The sequence below is a fragment of the Taudactylus pleione genome, unplaced genomic scaffold (genome assembly GCF_031769625.1).
Source record: "Taudactylus pleione unplaced genomic scaffold, aTauple2 ptg000080l, whole genome shotgun sequence".
Taxonomy (NCBI): Eukaryota; Metazoa; Chordata; class Amphibia; order Anura; family Myobatrachidae; genus Taudactylus; species Taudactylus pleione.
Genome location: NW_028284482.1, coordinates 370949 through 390657, shown reverse-complemented (window position 1 = coordinate 390657; position 19709 = coordinate 370949). Strand labels below are relative to the sequence as shown.

The 19709-nt window shown below is 43.4% G+C and overlaps 1 protein-coding gene across 2 annotated transcripts in view; it reads left to right on the top strand.

The window, feature by feature from the left end:
- The first annotated feature begins 11579 nt into the window (after positions 1-11579).
- LOC148532226 (protein shisa-9-like) overlaps positions 11580-19709 on the top strand; it is a 214044-nt gene continuing 205914 nt past the window's right edge. For both annotated transcript variants that reach the window (XM_088468099.1, XM_088468100.1), the window contains exon 1: positions 11580-12491. In XM_088468099.1, the coding sequence (XP_088324225.1) occupies positions 11983-12491 (509 nt within the window). In that variant the 5' untranslated portion in view covers positions 11580-11982. The remainder of the gene's footprint in view (positions 12492-19709) is intronic.

Here is a 19709-nt window from a genome sequence, read left to right as displayed (position 1 = left end):
TTAAGTGGATTACAGACACTCTGAATTATTTGTCATTGTTTTTTATTTATATCATTATAGCACCATTAGTTATAGACATTTATGTTTGATACAAGTCTGATATGATCATGTATACACATTATTTAAGAAAGATGACATGATGTATTTATTCACATTATTTTAGAAAGACACTCATCTTGAAAAAGGCGTAGCAGCGCGCTGAAACACATTGAGGAATGTCTTTTTTTTACTGATTCATGTGGTGCCCTGTCCATTTGTATGTCATACCCACGAGCCTGGACTGACCCGCGTTCCATCTTCCAACTGCAGTGGGAGTAGCACATTTCCATCCTTCGATGGTATGGGCATGTTTATTAATAAAAGCATACATTTATATACCTATCATACTATAGCTTTGTTCTATTTTATTTTGGTTTACTGGGAAGTATATTCCATTATATGAAGAGCCCAAAGCGCTGGTATAGAAGATAAAGATACCTTTATGTGCATGTGCTTTGCTGATAGATGTAAGCATCCATGTAAGAATTTCCACACAGCATTTTATCCATCCATGTCTGAGTGATATCTAAGGCGCTGTGGTTACCTGGAGCTGGGAGAGGACCCACACACACGATCATTCTACTATGTGCACACATGCCTGGGGTGCTGTGCCTTTGTGTGACATTATTACACTATTGTGTTTTTATATTTTATTTTATGCTTTGGATGATCACATCTGAGCTATTGGACATTCGCTATAAGGATTTATGACAACCATTTGGAAGAATTCTTAGCGCAAGTGAGGTTGTAAACTTTTTTCTTGTTTATGATATAAGTTGGTGTCTTATTGTCAACCTGTGCTGCTTTGAAATGCAGCACCGTTGGTGTTATTCCTTTTTTATTTCTGCTGTAATAAATCAAGGTTTATTCGGAACATAAAGGGTGTGGTACAGAAATGGTCAGGTTTAATCAGAGCATTACTGAACAGTACTTGAATATGCAGATGCTTGAAATATGCAGATAAACAGTCACTGGAAATAGACAGTTCTAATTGCTGAGAAACACAATCAGTTCTTGAAAATAGGTAGAAGGGGTACAGGCTGAACCGGATGGAACCGGACTAGACGCTCACAGCAGTACTTGAATACCAGTGACGTGCGGTGAGGTCAATAACTGGGAAGCCACACATGGAGATGGGTCTGAGTGCTGGGTACCTGTCTCATCCCCTACTCACTGTAACTCTCCCCTCACTACACTAAGCTTCAGTGTCCATTTATTCTACTACTTGCATCACTGTGTCTTCTCTTGCTGCTACATTTCCTGGTAACATGACACATCCAAAGTGTCCATCAGTGCTCAAGGCACGCCCCCCCATACTCAGAAGCATGTCTCTTTTAGCTCTCTTTCTGTGCAGTTTACAGCCTGTGGTGTGGCCCCACCCTCACCTCTGCAAGCAGTGTCTGACTATACAGAAGCGAGGCTGAGCTGTTGCTGCCTCATCTCTCATCTCCCTGCAGTCCCAGGGAGCTCCACAAATCAGGTGAGTGTTAATTATAAAAATGATTACAATAAACAAAGTTATAAGTTATAAATATCTTCTTTGTATTCTAATAATTTTTATATCAAATCTCAGGAGTATGACATGGGTGGCTCTGCCTGGATACAAGGTTATAAAAGCTGGACCAGATGGTACCGAACTGGATGCTCACAGCTTGAACACAGGTTGAAGATGTGCTGGGTGGATCGAGTGGAACCGGATTGGATACTCACAGCAGTGCTTGGACAAAGGTAGAGGTTATGCAAGCTGGACCGGATGCTCACAGCAGAGCTTGAATACAGATTAAGGGCTGGATTAAGGGGGGGCAACAGGGGCGGTCATCCCTGGGTCCCCACACACGGAGGGGCCCCCACACAGGGTTGGTGTGGCACTGCAGAGAACAGGTGTCCAGTGGCACCTGTTCTCTGATTGAGGCTCACTGCCATGATCCGGTGTTACTGTATGCAGCAGCACAGTCATCATCATGGTGGTGTCATCATCAGATTCTGCTTTTCCCGTATACCAAGAGATAACATGGAAGACATAGTATAGGCTTCATCTTCTCACCAGGAAGCAGGAAAGACACTCCTTATCTGATCTCTCTCTCTCTCTCTCTCTCTCTCTATATATACAGGTTGAGTCTCCCATATCCAAATATTCCAAAATACGGAATTATTTTGGCATGACCGAGATAATGAAACCTTTTGTTTTTCGGTAGTTTAATGTACACAAACTTTGTCTAAGGCACAAATTAGTAAAAATATTGTATAAAATAACCTTCAGGCTGTGTATAAGGTGTATATGCAACATAAATGAATTTCATTTCTGTACACAAACTTTACTTGAGCCACAAAATTATTGAAAATATTGTATAAAATAACCTGCAGGCTGTGTGTATAAGGTGTATATAACACATAAACGCATTCTGTGTGTATATTTGGGTTCCCGTTCCCAAGATATTTCATTATGATATGCAAATATTCCAAAATACAGAATATTCCGTTATACAAAATACCCCTGGTCCCAAGCATTTTGGATATGGGAGACTCAACCTGTATATATAAATTTATGCATACTACCGTCTTGCAGAGTGTTCAAATTGACATCTACTCGCAGATGATTCGCAAATGTGGTCAGAGTGCATGTCTCCTGTGTAGTAATTTAGGTGAAATGTTAGCACCACACAGGAGAATCCCACTCTGCCCACTTTTGCAAATCATCTGCAGTCTGGGTCAGAATCTGCCTCTGCACCCAATCGCCAGAGCTATTCACTTTTATCGATACCTGATTTAAAACTCTATTCAATCCTACCTATACCTTCTAAAATCCTGCCTATACTTTCTAAAATTGTCGCAATTTTAGGAATTGGCAATACAATAGGCAAGTTTGGCATGATTCCATTGGTTATTCTTAAAGGTGTTTCTGTTACAGGATAGTTTATTGGACAATTTCAAATGGACACAAACAACTTCCAACCGCCCTCTGTGTCCTTCTTCCCGTTGCATGCTAACCTAAGCTGCTAACATTACAGAGTACATTTTAATGTTTTAACTCTCTATAGTCCATAGTTTGCAGACGCAGGTTCTGATCTTCTCACCAATGGTACCGGAAATCTGTGGAGACACAGTGGATCAGTACAACACCAGACACGGTCTGCTTACCATGTACTAAACCTTAGATATCAAATAACCTTTATTACACAACATTAATAATCACTGAATAAACCTTGAATATTACACTTTAATACTAGGGAACCTTTCATGTAAGTTTGCAGTTTGTAAGTATTAGGGAATTGGGAAAAGACGCTAGTTAGCGTTGTGCGACTATGTGTTTTGTGGAGTACATTATGGTACATGTTTTGCAGGGATAATTAGTTTATATGTTTTAGCGACTATCTGTATTTATGTGGTGAGGACTTTTAACTTCTTTCTATTGCGTGGGAATTGCACAACGCTAAATAATAGCATTGCCGTATGTACTTATAGTGGCGAGTTTCCCTAAAATGGCGCTGGACGGCCAGCCGCAAAATGGCGTCTCATTGCCATTTGCAAAATGGCGTTGCGCAGATCTAATTTTAAACCGATCCTGTCTCAACCAATTATCCGGCTTCGACACTTTTCATATAAAAAGCAGAGGCTCATACACTAAGGGCTAGAACCTGATGCTGATTTCAACACTCTGCATTGCATATACCTAGTAAGACATCTCCAATTAGCTATTCTTGGCAACTTTTAATTTTTCATTATTTATTTCATTTTTTATCATACTAATATTTTTTTTGCATTATTATGCTGCCACTTTGTATACCACCTTGATATTTTGATTCATTGATATATTTTTTGGGTACTGTTTTCCCCTTTTGATTGGATCATTTTTTTAAATATTTAAAAAAGTATTTATAAACTATGATCATTCTCATACTTAATTGCTGGGTACACTACAAGGAAAAAGTTTTAGAACATCCCTATTTTCCAGTTTTTTATTGACATTTACGCAGTTTAATTCCTCAATGTAGTCTGAAATGAAAGAATAGAACAAAGATAAAACAGACATAATAGAATTTTATCTAAATGGTTGACTCATCAAAGTGGCCACCGTTTGCAGATATAAACACATTGGAGACTTTCATTCTACAATGGAAATCAAATATTGTTTGGAAAGTTCTTACCAACACTGTTGCAGAAGTTCCCCCAGATTTAAGTCTGGAGATTGTGCTGACCATTCTTTAAAGCCTATCATCTTATTATATTCCTCGAAGGCAGTTCTGACAGAGGGCCTGATTCAGAGACAGTTGCAAATGCCATCGCAGCTGCAAACCCATATGTAGCAGACGTGTAAAAATATGCAAACATATCGGCCACTGATATATTTACTGAGACGCCTACAGTCAGCATCTCACATCTGCCGTTTTTGCCCGAGGAAGCAACCATCGGATGTACAATGGTGAATCATTGAATGGCTAAGTAACCCTCTAGCCGCGCAGAATGGCCGTCGGAAGTAAGACACCAGAGTCATTTTTATTGCATACAAGATTGCAGTCCAATCCCCCCCCCCTCCCGAAACGGTAGTGACATGTATGCGTCTGAGTCACCACCACCCTCTGTTGCTGCCCACAAACGGTTCCTGTCTGTCAATCACTTTGCAAATAGATCCTCATTGCGTCCACCGTCACAGGACCATTGCAGCACTTGCACAGTGCGACTGATATGCAAGCGTAGTACTCCAAAAAAAATAGCCATTTGCGAAACAGCGTCATTGTAACTGTCTCTGAGTCATGCCTCTACCCTAGAGGTATGTTTTGGGTCATTATCTTGTTGTAGGCTATTGCATGGCACTGCAAAATGCTGTAGTAGCACTTTCAGTTCAGGGTACCAGTCAGTTTGTGTAAGTTGCAGACTAAGGGTTCAGCCCTAGACTATCATATCAGTGTTACAGGGATTAATTTATGAAAGGGTTTATTACAGTTACTTGGTGATTTATTTACCCTGTGGTGTTTCGCTATTAAATGCATCACCATTTTACATTTTGGGCTTAAACATGTTGGGTAGCAGTTGCTTTTATCAGCTGCCACTTAGTAAATAAACCCCACACACTGGGGATCTATTCTTACGCCTACACTACAGCGTACAAAAAGATTTCAAATTTTGATTCATCAGTTCTTAAGAGCTTTTTACCATTCTTCTCTTCAGTAGTCCACTAGTGGTGCTTCATGGCCTCCTTTTCCTTGCCACCGAACAGCTGTAACATCTTAGCCCATGTTTTTATAATACTGAAATGTACAATATTTTCAGTACATAAAATGTTTGCCTTTCAACCTCTAACAGTTTACTACTTACTGTACCTTTGTACCATTTTAGGTTATACACTGGACTTGGATTCAATTAAAACTGGAAAAATAGTGGTGCTCTAAAGCTAGTGTGTGTATAGTAGATAGATAGATAGATAGATAGATAGATAGATAGATAGATAGATAGATAGATAGATAGCAGGGGCGTTTTAAGAGAGGAAGGAGCTCATGTGCAGCCTCTGTTTGGGCCCCCTCCTCTCTGACTGCGGCTCAGCGGCACTGAGCGCTGTAGATTCTGGCTTCAAGCCAGAATCTACAGCGCATGAGCGGGTCTCTGGGAAAACAGCACCCGCTCCTACTTTCCCGGGGACATCTTTTCTGCGCATGCCAGATCACTGGGAAAATGGCTGCCGCCATTTTCCCAGTGAGTGTTTGCTGCTCTACAGTGTTGGTCCGGCGCTGCGGAGCAGCACTTCGGGAATCGGCGGAGAGGTAAGTATAATTACCCATGGGTGCAGGGTGTGCGGTGTGGGCCCCCCTGGACCCGAGGGCCCGTGTGGCCCGCACACCCTGCAGCCTTTATAGATACGCCCCTGATAGCTAGATAAGATAGATGGCCTCCTATTTCGTGTAGCTTTCATAATATAGTGTTGGAGCCTTGATAAGGCTAATTTAGTCCCTGAAAGAAACCTGGACTATTTACAATCTGTACGCAGCATCTTTTTGTGCTGCTTTCAGATAAGCTTATTCCATACTTGCCGACATTTGAGTTTTCCTCCCTGGGAGAAGCCCGGGGAGGAGAAGCAGGTGGTAGGTGTTGGGGGCGGGGCTGGATGGGTCACGTCATTAAGTCCCGCCCCTCTTGACAATTTGCCGCAAACGGTGTATATATAAATGAGGGGACGGGGCCAAACACATTTCTCACAGAATCGCATCATTAGGTCACGCCCCCTATTCGCGGTCCGCAGGAAAATTCTCATTATTCTGCCCACTTCATTAGGAAGTGGGCAGAATGCAGTAGAAGTGCCTACCCTTCCAGGGAGCCTACCCTTCCAGGGAGCCTCCCGCGACTTCCGGGAGGGTATGTATGTATGGCTTATTCACTGTTTTTATGTTTTGAGCAGTATATGGTTGCTTTTAGAATTCAATATATTTGAAAACTTCATATACTACACTATAGAGACTATAATTCCCTTTGAAATTAGTAGCTGTGCTCCAGTGCCGTAGCTAGCGCGCCTGGTGCCCGATGCAGGTCACGCTCCCTCCGCATGATGTCACGTGGAGGGGCGTCGCCTGCACCCGACTTCGGCAGCGGGTGATTACAGCAATGCTCAGAGCATCCTCAGGATGCTCTGGGGTGCTGTAAGGGCAGTATTGTGACCGTCTGGAACATCCCAAGGACGCTCCAGGCGGCACTGCTGCAGAGATTCTGCTAGCCAGATGCAGGAGCTGTGGGTGAGCGGCAATGCCGGCCACAGAGCGCTGCGCTCTGTGTGGCGGCACCGCTTGCACACCCCTAGTTATGGCCCTGCTGTCTCTGATTGGTCAAGTGTTTGGATAGCAATTCTGATTGTTTGTTCACCACATGTAGGGTTTAATTCTTACTAATCACAATGGCTGTTCTCACACTCTACATAAGGTGGATATGGGGTGCGCTCTTAGATGGATGCTTACAAGTGGATGGCTTTGGGAGCAGCTATGTGAATAAGGGCCTGATTCAGAGCCGGACGCTATTTACGCTCGCTCGTCCAGAAAAAGGGGCTGGCTATTTAAACTAACCGTTAGCTCTTTGCGGTCTGTTCACGCCTCTATGTCTGAACGAGCGAACAAAACATGCGAACGTAATTTTGAAAAAAACGCCCCCTGGCCGCTCGCATCATACGTCATGTCCGCTATTTATTAGATTAATCGAGTACATCGAACTGCTCGCTATTCTTGTGGTTGGTTTTTCCTACCACAATCATGCGAGCAGTTCTGACTATAAAACAACCAAGTGACGTGATCGATGACGCTGCTTTAGTAATTATGCACACCTTTAAAACGCCCGTTTTGACCGTTTGGCATGCCTGCGTTCGGATCTCCACTCCCCGTTTTCAAGCACCTTCCCCTGTTACCACCCACAAACGCCTCCTCCTGTCACTCAAAATAGCAGGCATTCGCTATTTAGCGGGCACACGATTTTCGGCCGCACTGACTGGTTCGCGCATGCGTATTAAAATCCGTACGCATGCGCAGTTGTGCGAACATCGGTCGGAACAAACGAGCAGCCGCTTACGAGCGGCTCTGAATCAGGCCCTGAGGTCACCGTCCTCACAATAGATTTACAGTAAAAGAGAAATAACACTAACTGCTAGGGTATAAGTTTGATAAGGATATCCAAGGTATGTGATTATTTTAAAATAATCCTAAAATAATATGTACACGATTAGGGTTTCTAGGAAATGGTTCCCAATAAGAAGTTCTAATCAAAATATTTTAATTAAAATGTTTAATAAAAATAGCCATTCTGATTGGTTGTTCCCCATGTATAGGGGTTAATACTAATCAGAATGACTGTTCTCACAAGCTTACCAATCAGAGGGCAGATATTAATTTTAATGCAAATAACAAGTGCTAAGTTCAGCATAGTTTTATGTGGTTTCTTTTTTTTTTGGCAATCTAGGACATGGATGCTAGATGGATCAAAGAGGAGTGTTATTTCCATAAAATACTTTTACCTTCAGTGTGTGTGTATAGGTGTCTTTGTTTTAATACTTTTTACAGGTGTATTGCAGGACCCAGGTGCATTATCCCACACCCACTGCTAACCAGGTGTGGGAAGAACCCTACTAGAGCCATCAGCACAGGGCTGGTTTCTCCTACTGTAGGGACATCCTATATTTCTCATTGTAGGCAGATTCCGTAGAGAGTCCAACACTGTGCTGACTAGCCTAGGGCTGGTTGAACAATAGCGTGGGAGCCATATATTGTTTGGCCCCTTGCTATAGTCACATTAGCCCTGGCTGGTAAAGCCTAATGCTGGTTCTAGCAAATTTAGTGGATCGTGCAATTTTTGTCACCCCAATTTTGCTAATATCAACCTATGCTACAAGGGATAGTGCTGGTGCCACTTTTGGGGGGGACCTCATTTCACTCTTTACTTTACATTTTTTTTTAACAAAAAACATTACTCATCCATGGATCCATGTTATACAGGCAGCTCTTTATCATTAAATATTTGCGGCATATTCCCCGAAAACATAATTTTTTGCGGCATAACTGCGAATATTAATGCCCAATGTATGAAGGAGGTCTGCTGCGGTCCTTCCATTTCCGATAGCATCCGTAACCCCCATTGGTTTCTATGGGGGATGCAAATCTGTCAGCTATACCAATTCCAGAGTTTGGCCTCCGCAGCTAACGCCATTTGAAGATGACGTTAGCCACTGTAGCCTATACACTACACTTCGCAATATTTACCAGAAAAAGATTCCCCTAGAACCCTCTCTGGCAATGGCCGCCACACAGTAAACCGCGCATGTGCCGGAGTCCTGGTAGAGGAGTTAAGAGACCGCTCATGCAGTCACTTCACTCCAAACACATCCCAGGGACAGGCTCCTTTTGGAGCCCTTGCACTACATGTGGTATTTGATACACTTCGGTAGTATTATCAGGGCAAATGCAAGGTTTTTCTCGGCACCTAAGGCAAATCTTCATCGCACCGCCCCCACCACCTATAACCACTACCAAGCCCCTCTGGTGAAATGTGGAGGCAACATCTTATAAGTTCCACAGCCCCTACCTGCTTTGAGTACAAGGATGTCGCTAATACCCCTTTTCCACCAAAATTCCGGGTCTGACCAGGAGTTGGAACAGGGTTCCTATCCGGATCAGACCCGGAATTTAGCCGGCGCCGACTCACAATGCAGTCGGGTCTGCTGAGACCCGGCTTTTCCAGCGTGAAAGTGGACGCTTTTAGATGACGTCATCTCCAAGTGCCACTGAAGCCGGACCAATCGGCTGGCTTGCGGTGCACTGCAGGTCATCGTGACCCGGAGTGCGCCGTACACACAACAGGGTTTCACGGGCTACGCTACGCTATTTACCTGGGTTGGATTGCCGGGTCACTCAACCCGGCGATCCAACCCTCACCCCTTTTACACCAAGGAACTGCCCGGGTTAACCCTGCAATAACCCGGGTTTTAGTTCCGGTGTAAAAGGGGTATAAGAGACGTTCTTAATAATGTGATGGACAGACTCAGTGAAGCCCCCCAGATCCTGGCACACTAAACCTGCCTAATGGCAGAGTAGCCCTCAGCAGCCCCAAAAGAAACCTATTGGGGCTGCTTTTGCCGGCAGAAGTCAGACTTCTTTAAAGATCTGTCCCTGCCGGGTAGGCTGGTGAAACTTTATTGTTAAACCAGTAGTAGATCAACTTCCCGTGCTTTTCAGTCATTTAGGGGCCCATTTATTATTGTATATTTGCGCCTTAATCCCCCAAAACACTGCAACCCTCCCCGGCAATCAGTGGAAAATGCAGGATTTCTAGATGAGGGTTTCCAAATGCTTGACTTTAGAGCGAGTATGGCCAGTCCATGAAGAGGGCATAATTAGCACTTAACCAGCTTTAATATGTATCACACATAGTGTATTGTGTGTCATAATACCAGCATATACAGGACCAGTGATCACAGTAAGCCATTAAATATGGCGGTAGGGCCATCGTGTCTGAGTTGAATGTTTTCATTTCAGATGTGGGCTCCATTCCAAAACACTAGAGCAAGTCTGGGCATCTGGGGGAGCAGCAGAAGAACCTAGCACTGCCCTGGACATATATGTACATATTGATCTTGTCATGCACTGAATAATGTATTAATATATGGTATTAATAATTAACCCTATTGATGGTCTATAGCAGTGCGCCCTTGACAGTGCATGTTTTCCAGATCTCCTAGCTGGTACACAGGTGTATGTTAAAAGATCCACAGGTGGTGCTAATTATTTAATTTGTGATACTGAGAAGGACATGCAGCACTAGAAAACTTCTATATTACTATTTCTATTGTGGTTATGGTGTAGGCTGGGGAGGGAGGTTTCCAGGCAACCCGGAAACCCCCTGCGTTTGCCTACGGCAATGGCGGTCACGCATGTGCAGTCAGCGGGACTGCGCATGTGCAGCAGTCCTGGTTGATCTGCGGGCACATCGCGGGGACAGGCTACTTTAGGAGCCTCTATTCCTGCGGGCGCTCATAGGCAAACGCAGGGGGATTTCCGTCTGCCTGGAAAAAGCCCCCTCCCCAGCCCACACCACAATAGATATAGTAATAGAATAGAATTTTACTAGTGCTACATGTTCTTCACAGTATCACAAATGTAATAATTAGCACCACCCGTGGATCTTTTAACTTGTATCAGTCAGTAATAAATAACCTGTGCACCAACTAGGAGATCTGGAAAACATTCACTGTTAGGGATATGCTGCTATAGAGCCCAATATGTACATATGTCCAGGGCAGTGCTAGGTTATTCTGCTGCTCTCCCAGACTCCCGGACTTCCTCTAATGATCTGGAATGGTGCCCACATCTAAAATAAAACCATTCAGCTCAGGCAGGATGGCTTACTGCCTCATTTAATGGCTTACTGTGAACACTGGTCCTGTATATGCTGGAATTATGACACACAATATACTTTGTATGACGCATATTAAAGCTGGTTAAGTGCTAATTATGCCCTCTTCATGGACAGGTCACACTCGCTCTAAAATCAAGCATTTGGAAACCCCCCTCTAGAAATCCTGCGTTTGCCACTGGCGCTGGATGATGCATTCCAGCTCTATGATCGCATTTTGCAATGCATTCATGGTCACTAATGACATGCTCAGATCGCATTGCAAATGCGATCATGAATAAATGGCCATGATGTGTGTGTGTTTATGTGTGATTTGGTAGCAAGCTGCTAAACTGGACTCTCAAGGCAAAAACTATGTAAATGTGTACATATGTACTACTCTTTTTTAGCTATATATGATATGGCAACTTGCAGACATGCTTCTGTAATTTATTTTAGGCTTGTCTTTAGTCCAGTTTAGCAGCTAGTTCACCCTTGATAAAATGCCTTCTGGCTTCTTCTACTAGCGTTAGTTCCTGGCTGGTGTCCACCAGATGACAGTAGAGCAAGACCCGGGAAGCTGTATGCGATGCAGTTTACTCCCTCCACTAACAGCCCCCTCCCACCCTAGCATGTACTGTACATAAATCACACTTACCGAGTACTCAGTCAGAGAGGACGTGCCCCGAAGAAAAAAAAGACAGAAAAGGATAATACATAAAATATAGCAGAAAAGGAAGAAACTGAAGTTACTAAACCAGGAGGAGTGCTCTGAATGGGTTTTTAACAATATATCTGTTAAAAAAAATCAATGGATGCGAACAAGAAAATGGACATTATATATGCACCAAAGTTTCAAGAATGAGCCTCGATGAGAATTATTCCTCGTTTAACAATGAGTAAAGGACTAACAAAGGAGAACGCAGGATTTGCTCACATGAGTAGTCATTAATGCTTCTTTCTGACCCTCCTGGGTAAAGCTTGTTCCCTAAAACTGATCCTAAAACACACCCTGGATCACTTTATTCCTAGTAACTAGAAGTTATACCTGTTCTGCAAGTTTGAAAAGATATAGTTTGGAGGAAGCTTCGGATGGAGATTATTTTGTGGCTTGGGCTATGTTGGTTTGCGCTGTTGGATCCCTACTGGGTGAGAGCCAGGACCCCGAACACTAAGGCAGGTCTTGAAGAGGAGCCGGTCTACGGAACACCCAAAGCTCCTGTTCCTACAGAGCAACCCCCAGTAGCTGACCGGTGTAGAGGTTACTATGATGTAATGGGTCAGTGGGACCCACCATTTAACTGCAATGCCAGCAGTTACTTGTACTGCTGTGGTACCTGTGGCTACCGCTTTTGCTGCCAGTTCAAACACGGGAGGTTGGACCAAAGTATGTGTTCCAACTATGACACCCCAAACTGGGCCAACACAGGAAAGCCACCTGCCCGAGGTGAGGACTCGGTTGACGACCCGAGCAAGGACAAGACCAACATGATTGTGTATATCATATGTGGTGTGGCTGCGCTCATGGTGCTGGTGGGAATCTTCACTAAATTGGCTGTGGAGAAGACGCAGAGGCCTCAGACGGATATGAATGTGTCCAGGTAAGGAGAAAGTAAACGCGGCTCTAGTGGGGAAAGGAAGAAAATGTTCTCACAGTTAATAAATTCTGTTGTGGGTTAAGGAAAACTATTGTAAGTGATTAAATCTAGGGAGTAATAATTCCAGTGATAACTGATAAAGCATTGCAATCATTTATTTATTTATTTATGTACATGTTGTTTTTTACGCAATGAGAACGTGTCTTTTTATTATTAATAAACACTTGCAACCAACAAGAAGCCTAGAGCTGTGCAGTCAGCTGGTGCATTGTTTAGTTACAAACCTAAATTCTGTTCATTTGTTTATACTCGTATGATTCAGATCGTCCTCTCCTACACCAGACTGCAGCTTCATTCGTGTATAGTAGCTCCAAATACAGTAATAGTCCACCAATGGCACAATGATCAGCATCTGCCACAAATAATGGTATGTCCTAGAGTGCTAGATAGTTTGGTACTCGCAGGGTTCTAAGTCAGGTCAGATGTTTAGTTCATTTTGCCTAAATCTAACAATATAGTGGCAACATACTCTAGTACAGTATATATGTTATATGTTAACATACGCTTCCAAAGCAAATGGCACCTGAATAATTACCAGGTTCGGATCATTAGGTTTAGGGATGTTTTCCTGTTTTCAAATGGAACATTGATAATTATTGATAAAATCAATAAATAAAAATGTAGTTTTCTTAAAACCACATGTGCACTTTTTGTAAAAATGTTAAAAATTGTTTATTTTCTTAAAGAGAAGGGAGAATACACAAAGGGCTCTATTCCGCAAGAAAGACAATGTTGCCCCGAATATTAAAATTTTTATCAATTATGAAATTTTATGGCCCCTATTCAACATTTTTTTTATGTAGGGACAGCGGTTGCATTAACACGCTGTCCCTGGGATGTTGTTTTGTTTTCAGGATTTAGAAAACAAAACCTTCTGATTCTTCTCCTGCACATGCTCAGTCATGCGTTTGTGAATTTTCTCCGTCCCTGCTTTGCTGTGACCGCTGAGGGTAAGTCCAACGCCAGCTTGTCAGAGGTTTACAAATAAATGTTACATATAAATGCACATAAATATCAAATGTATACAGACTAATATAAAGCCTATGTACACATTTAAATAAATGTAGACAGTTTTGACAGGCTGGAGATGGACTTACAGTCAGCGGTCACCTCAAAGCAGGAACGGAGTTTCAAGATCCTGCAAATTTCCCTCTGTTCCTGCAGTTTTCGGGATAATTAAGGATTTTCTTTATATAATGACATTCTGAGATGGAATTATATAATGTAAACGTTTTTCGAGTAATTTAACGCTTTTTGCTTTGCTGAATAGAAAGAAGCGTTAAAGCACTGTAGAGAGCAATGGCTGTACTGCGATACTCTGCAAGATGGGAATTAATGGAGAAGAAATACTTAAAAAATGTGGAAATACTTAAAAAATGCAGAAATGACAGTTTCCGCATGTTTTAAGTAAGAAAAAAAATCATTGCTGAATAGACCCAAAAAGTAGAGGGAAATGTCACTACAAAATAAGTGTAATTGTTGTTTGTGCAGAAATGTCTACTTAGAATACCTAAAAGAGCATTTAACATATTGATTTTTTTTTTATAAATTTGAGAAATGCAGATCATTTTTCAGTTTTTAAAAGCATGAGAAGAATTAATGTAGGAATGGTTGCTGAATGCTGAAGTGGTTCTGATACGATGTACATGTATAACATATGCATATTCACATGAACTGCAGCCAATGAGGTTACAGCTTCTTGGACGCTAATTAATTGGTTACCGCCACACTGTAAATATTATTGGGGTAAATACTATTGGGTTCGAATAGGTAAGGAGGTAGTTGCCTTTTTATACATAAATGGTACTATCTATCGATCGATCGATCGATCGATCGATCGATCTGTCTATCTATCTATCTACCCACAAACATACAAGTATATCTGTATATGCATATATATATCTGGAAGCAGCAGTGCTTCCAGCAAGGGGAAGTATGCATAGTGAACTCAGCTCCTCAATGGATAGGACGGGTTCAGTACCAGAGCACTGACAGCTTTTCTCTTCCCTCAGGCTGCATCACAGTAGAGGAGAGCGTCAGGATAGAGAGGAGGGGGATATAGGGAGAGATATGCCTAGGGGGATATAGGGAGAGATATGCCTAACTGACTAGGATTGCATGATGGTGCACAATCCATATAAAGGGAAATGCCATATTTTTACCTTAAACTTGGTGTTGTAAGGGCCCCTATGTAACACCCAATGGTGAAAAATTCATATAACATATGTAACTTTGACAAGGAAGATGCCCCCCCGCCCCCAAAGCTCTCAGCCCCACAGCAGCTGCACCCTTTGCACCTATGGTAGTTACGCCCATGGTCATATACATTCATCAACGGACCAAATGATTATAGTACATACTTTACATGAGACTATGGACCTCATTCAGAGGCGGTCGCACGGAGCGATTGGATGTAGCGAGCGATGTTTTTTTCAACTGCGCATGCGTATGCCTGGTAGTGCGCGTGCGCAAGCCTGTCTTCCCGACTGCAATCCTTTTGCTCACTAGTTAACAATGTAACAGGTGTTAATCGTGCTGACGTAGGTTGCCGCCTGCGACCGACTCTGAATTAGGCCGTAGAGATAGGAGGTGTGCTTTCATTGTTGTGGGTGTTTCCGCGCTTACGATGTGCTTTGCGACTGAGCACTCGTTTTGCATATTCTCGGTCACTTTGGGTGCGACCGATCGCTCCTGAGCGACCGCCTCTGAATGAGGGCCTATATGTAGCTACAATTACATGTTGCTATACAAATGACATCTGCTTCAGGACAGAGGGCCTGATTAAGAGATGGATGGAGTTTTGATGCACACACAAGTGGTCAATGTTTTCAGACTGTGTATGCATCTGAGCCACACCACCGTGCATGTGTCCCATTGGCTTCTACCGGGGGGCTGGAGAACGAATTTAGGCGCAGAGAGAGGCAATTTCAGTAGATTTCTCTGGGTGGTTTTAGTTGATGGCTAGCCAGATGCAGCTGTATTGTGGTCAGGGCCGCCATCAGAGGGGGACTGCCGATAGTCCTGGGCCCGAACTCTCTGGGAGCCCGCCCGCTCCTACCCCGCCGCTGCACAATAGCCATGACTCCAGTGAGTAGCTGACAGGCCCAGCCCAGGGACACCCTCCCGCTCCACCTCCTACCGATGCTGTTGCCACTGCCGGACACTCGGGTGCCTGCCTGCTTGCTCCTTTTACAGTCCGCCGCGTGCTACTTCTGTCAGTGGCATAACAAGGGCGGGATGAAAGCTGCACAGGAGCCCAGCTCTCCTTCCTAAAATTAGCCAGCGCCGAAGATCTCTGCAGTGTTCACTGCAGACCAGGCAGCTGCACCTAGCTCTCGGCAGTCGGCAGTGTTCCGCCCATGATGTAATCATGACGCAATGACAATGCCTCAGAGGAGCCGCCCGGGTTTTTACAGAATGAACTGGAATGCTTGGCAGGTAAGTAGGCTACAGTCCTGAACCCTGGGGAAGTATGATACAAATCGCGAGTGGAGGAAGGAGAGCCCTATCCGGAACATACAGGAGGAGGGGAGCAGAGTACACATTGCGGCAGTTACAGACGGGGAGGGTGTGTGTAAGTGCGTGTGTGTGTGAGGTAACTAAGGTAAGTGTCTGGGGGTGTGGTGGGGCCGGGGCTCGAGGGGCCCTGCCTATTTTGTTTGTCCTGGGCCCCATATTTTCTGATGGCAGCCCTGGTTGTGGGCAGCGATTACGTCTTTGCACTGTCACCGGCGGCCATGTTAAGACATAATCTGGTCTCCAAAGAGCTGGTGTGACTGATAGTGTTTATTAATGCTCACAGCAGCAGATTAGCGCTGTAGCCGGTGGGCATCTTTGTATGAAGTCAATCAGCCACAGCATTAGCATGAAGATGCAGTCACGGCTGCAATAGCGTGCACCTCTGAATCAGGCCCAGAGAAAGAGAGGGGAAGGGCAGGGAACAAATCATTGTCTCTGCAGTGCTTAATGCTCAGCTGCGATGTTCCATGCTTTTGTTCATTTCATTGGACATAATAAAGTAACTTCACATAGCCTACATAGCCTACTATAATTATAACTAGCAACAGTGAGTGACTGTGCCATTATCCTGTGGGAAATTGTTCTTATTCCTGAAATACAGGCGTCAGCTACATTTTTCACGATCCTGCATAGTTCACTTTGTAGACCTATAAAGACAAATCGTAATAACGTACTTTAATTTACATTTATTTTCTAAAGTGTTAAAGTAGATTAAGTATAATATGCTGGAAAATGGCATATAGGGTAAATTTACTAAACTGAGAGCTTTTAGAAGTGAGTTTTAAAAGTGATGTTGCCCATAGCAACCAATCAGATTCTACTTAACATTTAACTAGCACCTTCTAGAAAATAATAGTTAGAATCTGATTGGTTGCTATGGGCAACATCACTTTTAAAACTCAATTCTAAAAACTCTCACTTTAGTAAATTTACCCCTGAATTTCTGTATATAGTCTCTGGTATTATACATGTTTAAATCTATTATTATTTTTAAAAATGTACATATGTTTCTTAATGAAAGATGGTGATTATGGGGGCCATTTATAAATAATCTCATACTCAATGTGATCTGGGCACGATATTTGCAGCCATGATTGCATTGCAATCTGCGACAATGCCACCTGAATATATTAAATTGCATACAGGGACAGAGATTCAGAAAAGAACCCATCCCTGCGATGTGTTCGGAGAGAAGTGACCGCATCAGCAGTGAGTATGCATATATACATAGAATGTGACAGAGGGGCAAATCCTGTGCTTTCCTGTAAGTGCGGTGTATACTGTAATGTGTTGGCCTAGTGATGTTTTGTTGGTATTTGAGGAGATACTACTGTATAGAGGGATTCGGTATATTATGTTGACATGGTAAAATGTCAACATGGTCATTATATCTACAGTCAGCATGTAAACACTGATGAAATGTTGACATGATCAGAATGATGACATTGTGTTTTTAGTAGAGATGAGCGGGTTCGGTTCTCAGAGAACCGAACCCACCTGAATTTTGCAGATCCGAGTCAGATCCAAGGCTGGCTCGGGTTTTCCCGCCTGACTCAGATCTCAAAGCGAGGCAAAATGTCTTCATCCTGCTGTCGGATTCTCGCAGGTTTTGGATTGTATAAAGGTTCCCCGCACTCGCCGCCATTTTCATTCTGGCTGTGGAGAGTGAAGAGGATGCAAGGGAGGGGGCTGTGTGGCTGTGCTATGCATAGGGGCTGGCTGCTGTTGTCATAGGGGCTGTCTGGCTGTTGTCCATAGGAGCTGGCTGCTGTTGTCCATAGGGGCTGGCTGGGCTGTGCTGTGCTGTGCTGTTGTCCATAAGGGCTGTGTTGTCTATACTTTATAGGAGCTGTGCTGCAGATAGAAGAGGGGGGCTTCAGTGTTCCTGTGTCACTGCAGTCCATAAAGGGGTGCTTCTGTATTGTCCAGAGGGTGCTCTGTCCATCAGGGGTGCTCTTCACCCCCAGTGTGAAAAGAATTAAAATAAAAAGTGTTTTTTTATTCTGTGTGTGGGTGTGTGCGCGTTAGCCACACTTATCAGCAACATAGCCGCTCAGGGGTGCTGCCTGTGTTTTTATCAAGGGGCTGCTGCTTCTTTCAGGGGAGCTAAGTGGCAAAAAAATTGTAATAAATTAATAAAAGTGTTTTTTTTCTGTGTGTGTGTGCATGTTAGCCACACTTATCAGCAACATAGCTGTGCAGGGGTGTGCCTGTGTCATTTATCAAGGGGCTACTGCCTCGTTCAGGGGTGCTCACCCCCCCCAGATTAAAAATAAAAAGAGGAATTAATCAAAGTGTTTTTTCTCTGTGTGTGTGTGCGGCCGCACGTTTGCCGCACTTATCAACAACGTAGCTGTGCAGGGGTGCTGCCTTGTTCAGGGGTGCTCTCCCCCCCCAGTGTAAAAAAAAAAAGAGAAATTAATCAAAGTGCTTTTTTTCCTGTGTGTGTGTTCGCGCGTTAGCCGCACTTATCAACAATGTAGCTGTGCAGGGGTGCTGCCTGTGTCATTTATCAAGAGGCTGCTGCCTCGTTCAGGGGTGTTCTCCCCCCAGTGTAAAAAAAAGGAAAATAACTAAATCAGTGTTTTTATTTTTCTGTGTGTGTGCGCGCGCGCGCGTGTTATTCACACTTATCAACAACATAGCTGCACAAGGGTGCTGCCTGTGTCATTTATCAAGGGTCTGCTGCCTCGTTCAGGGGTGCTCTTACCCAGTTTTAAAAATAAATATATATTTGCTTGGTTGTGTGCATTAGCCACAACTTAGCTGCGCTATAATTGTTTGTTGACACTGCTGCAAGACCGCAGTGAGTATGGAGGACAGTCACATAACAGGAGAGCAGGAACTACATACCAGGCCATTCAGGCCATGTAAAATCAACTTTTACCCTGTTAAAGAAAAAAAATCTAAAGCTAAGTTAGCTTTAGAGAAACAAAATATTGGCAATATGCCATTTACTACATGAAGTGGCAAGGAAAGGATAAGGCCTTGGCCTTTATTTATGACTGGTGGTTCTAGTTGTGATGATTTAAGCCCTTCTGCTTGTAGTAGAGGTATAAAAATAACTTAAATTGTTAAAACTTTTTAAGCTGGGAATCCACTATACAATTTTCTGTCAGATATCTGTCCAATCTGGCTGGTTGGAATGAAAACCTGGGAGCAAATGACAGTTGAACATATGGTTTTAAACACTGAAAAAAAAGACACAAAAAATTGTTCAAATTGGTTAAATTTGTGTGTTTTTAACCAATTTGTCTGAACAACCATTTTTGGCTATTTTCCAGTGTTTGTGAGCAAATGGACGATTGTCATGTGCTCCCATACATTACCAGGGTTACATTCCAACCAGCCAGATTGAACAGATATCTGACAGAAAATTGTATAGTGGATGTCCAGCTTAAGACACAAGGAACCAACTGTGTGCTCTGAAAAGTCACTGATCCCCGAGGAGAGTCCAAATGTGTCCACGGTTGCCATGTGTGAACCTGACCTTTCTAATGCTGTACTTGAAGAGGATCCTTCCACCATTGGTGTGCCCTCTGCAAATGTGGGGATGAGCAGCACAAGTCAACATGCTTATTTAGAAATTGAGGATGCTTCTGTGGAATTGCACTAGGAGATGAGGTGGATATTTATGAAGTT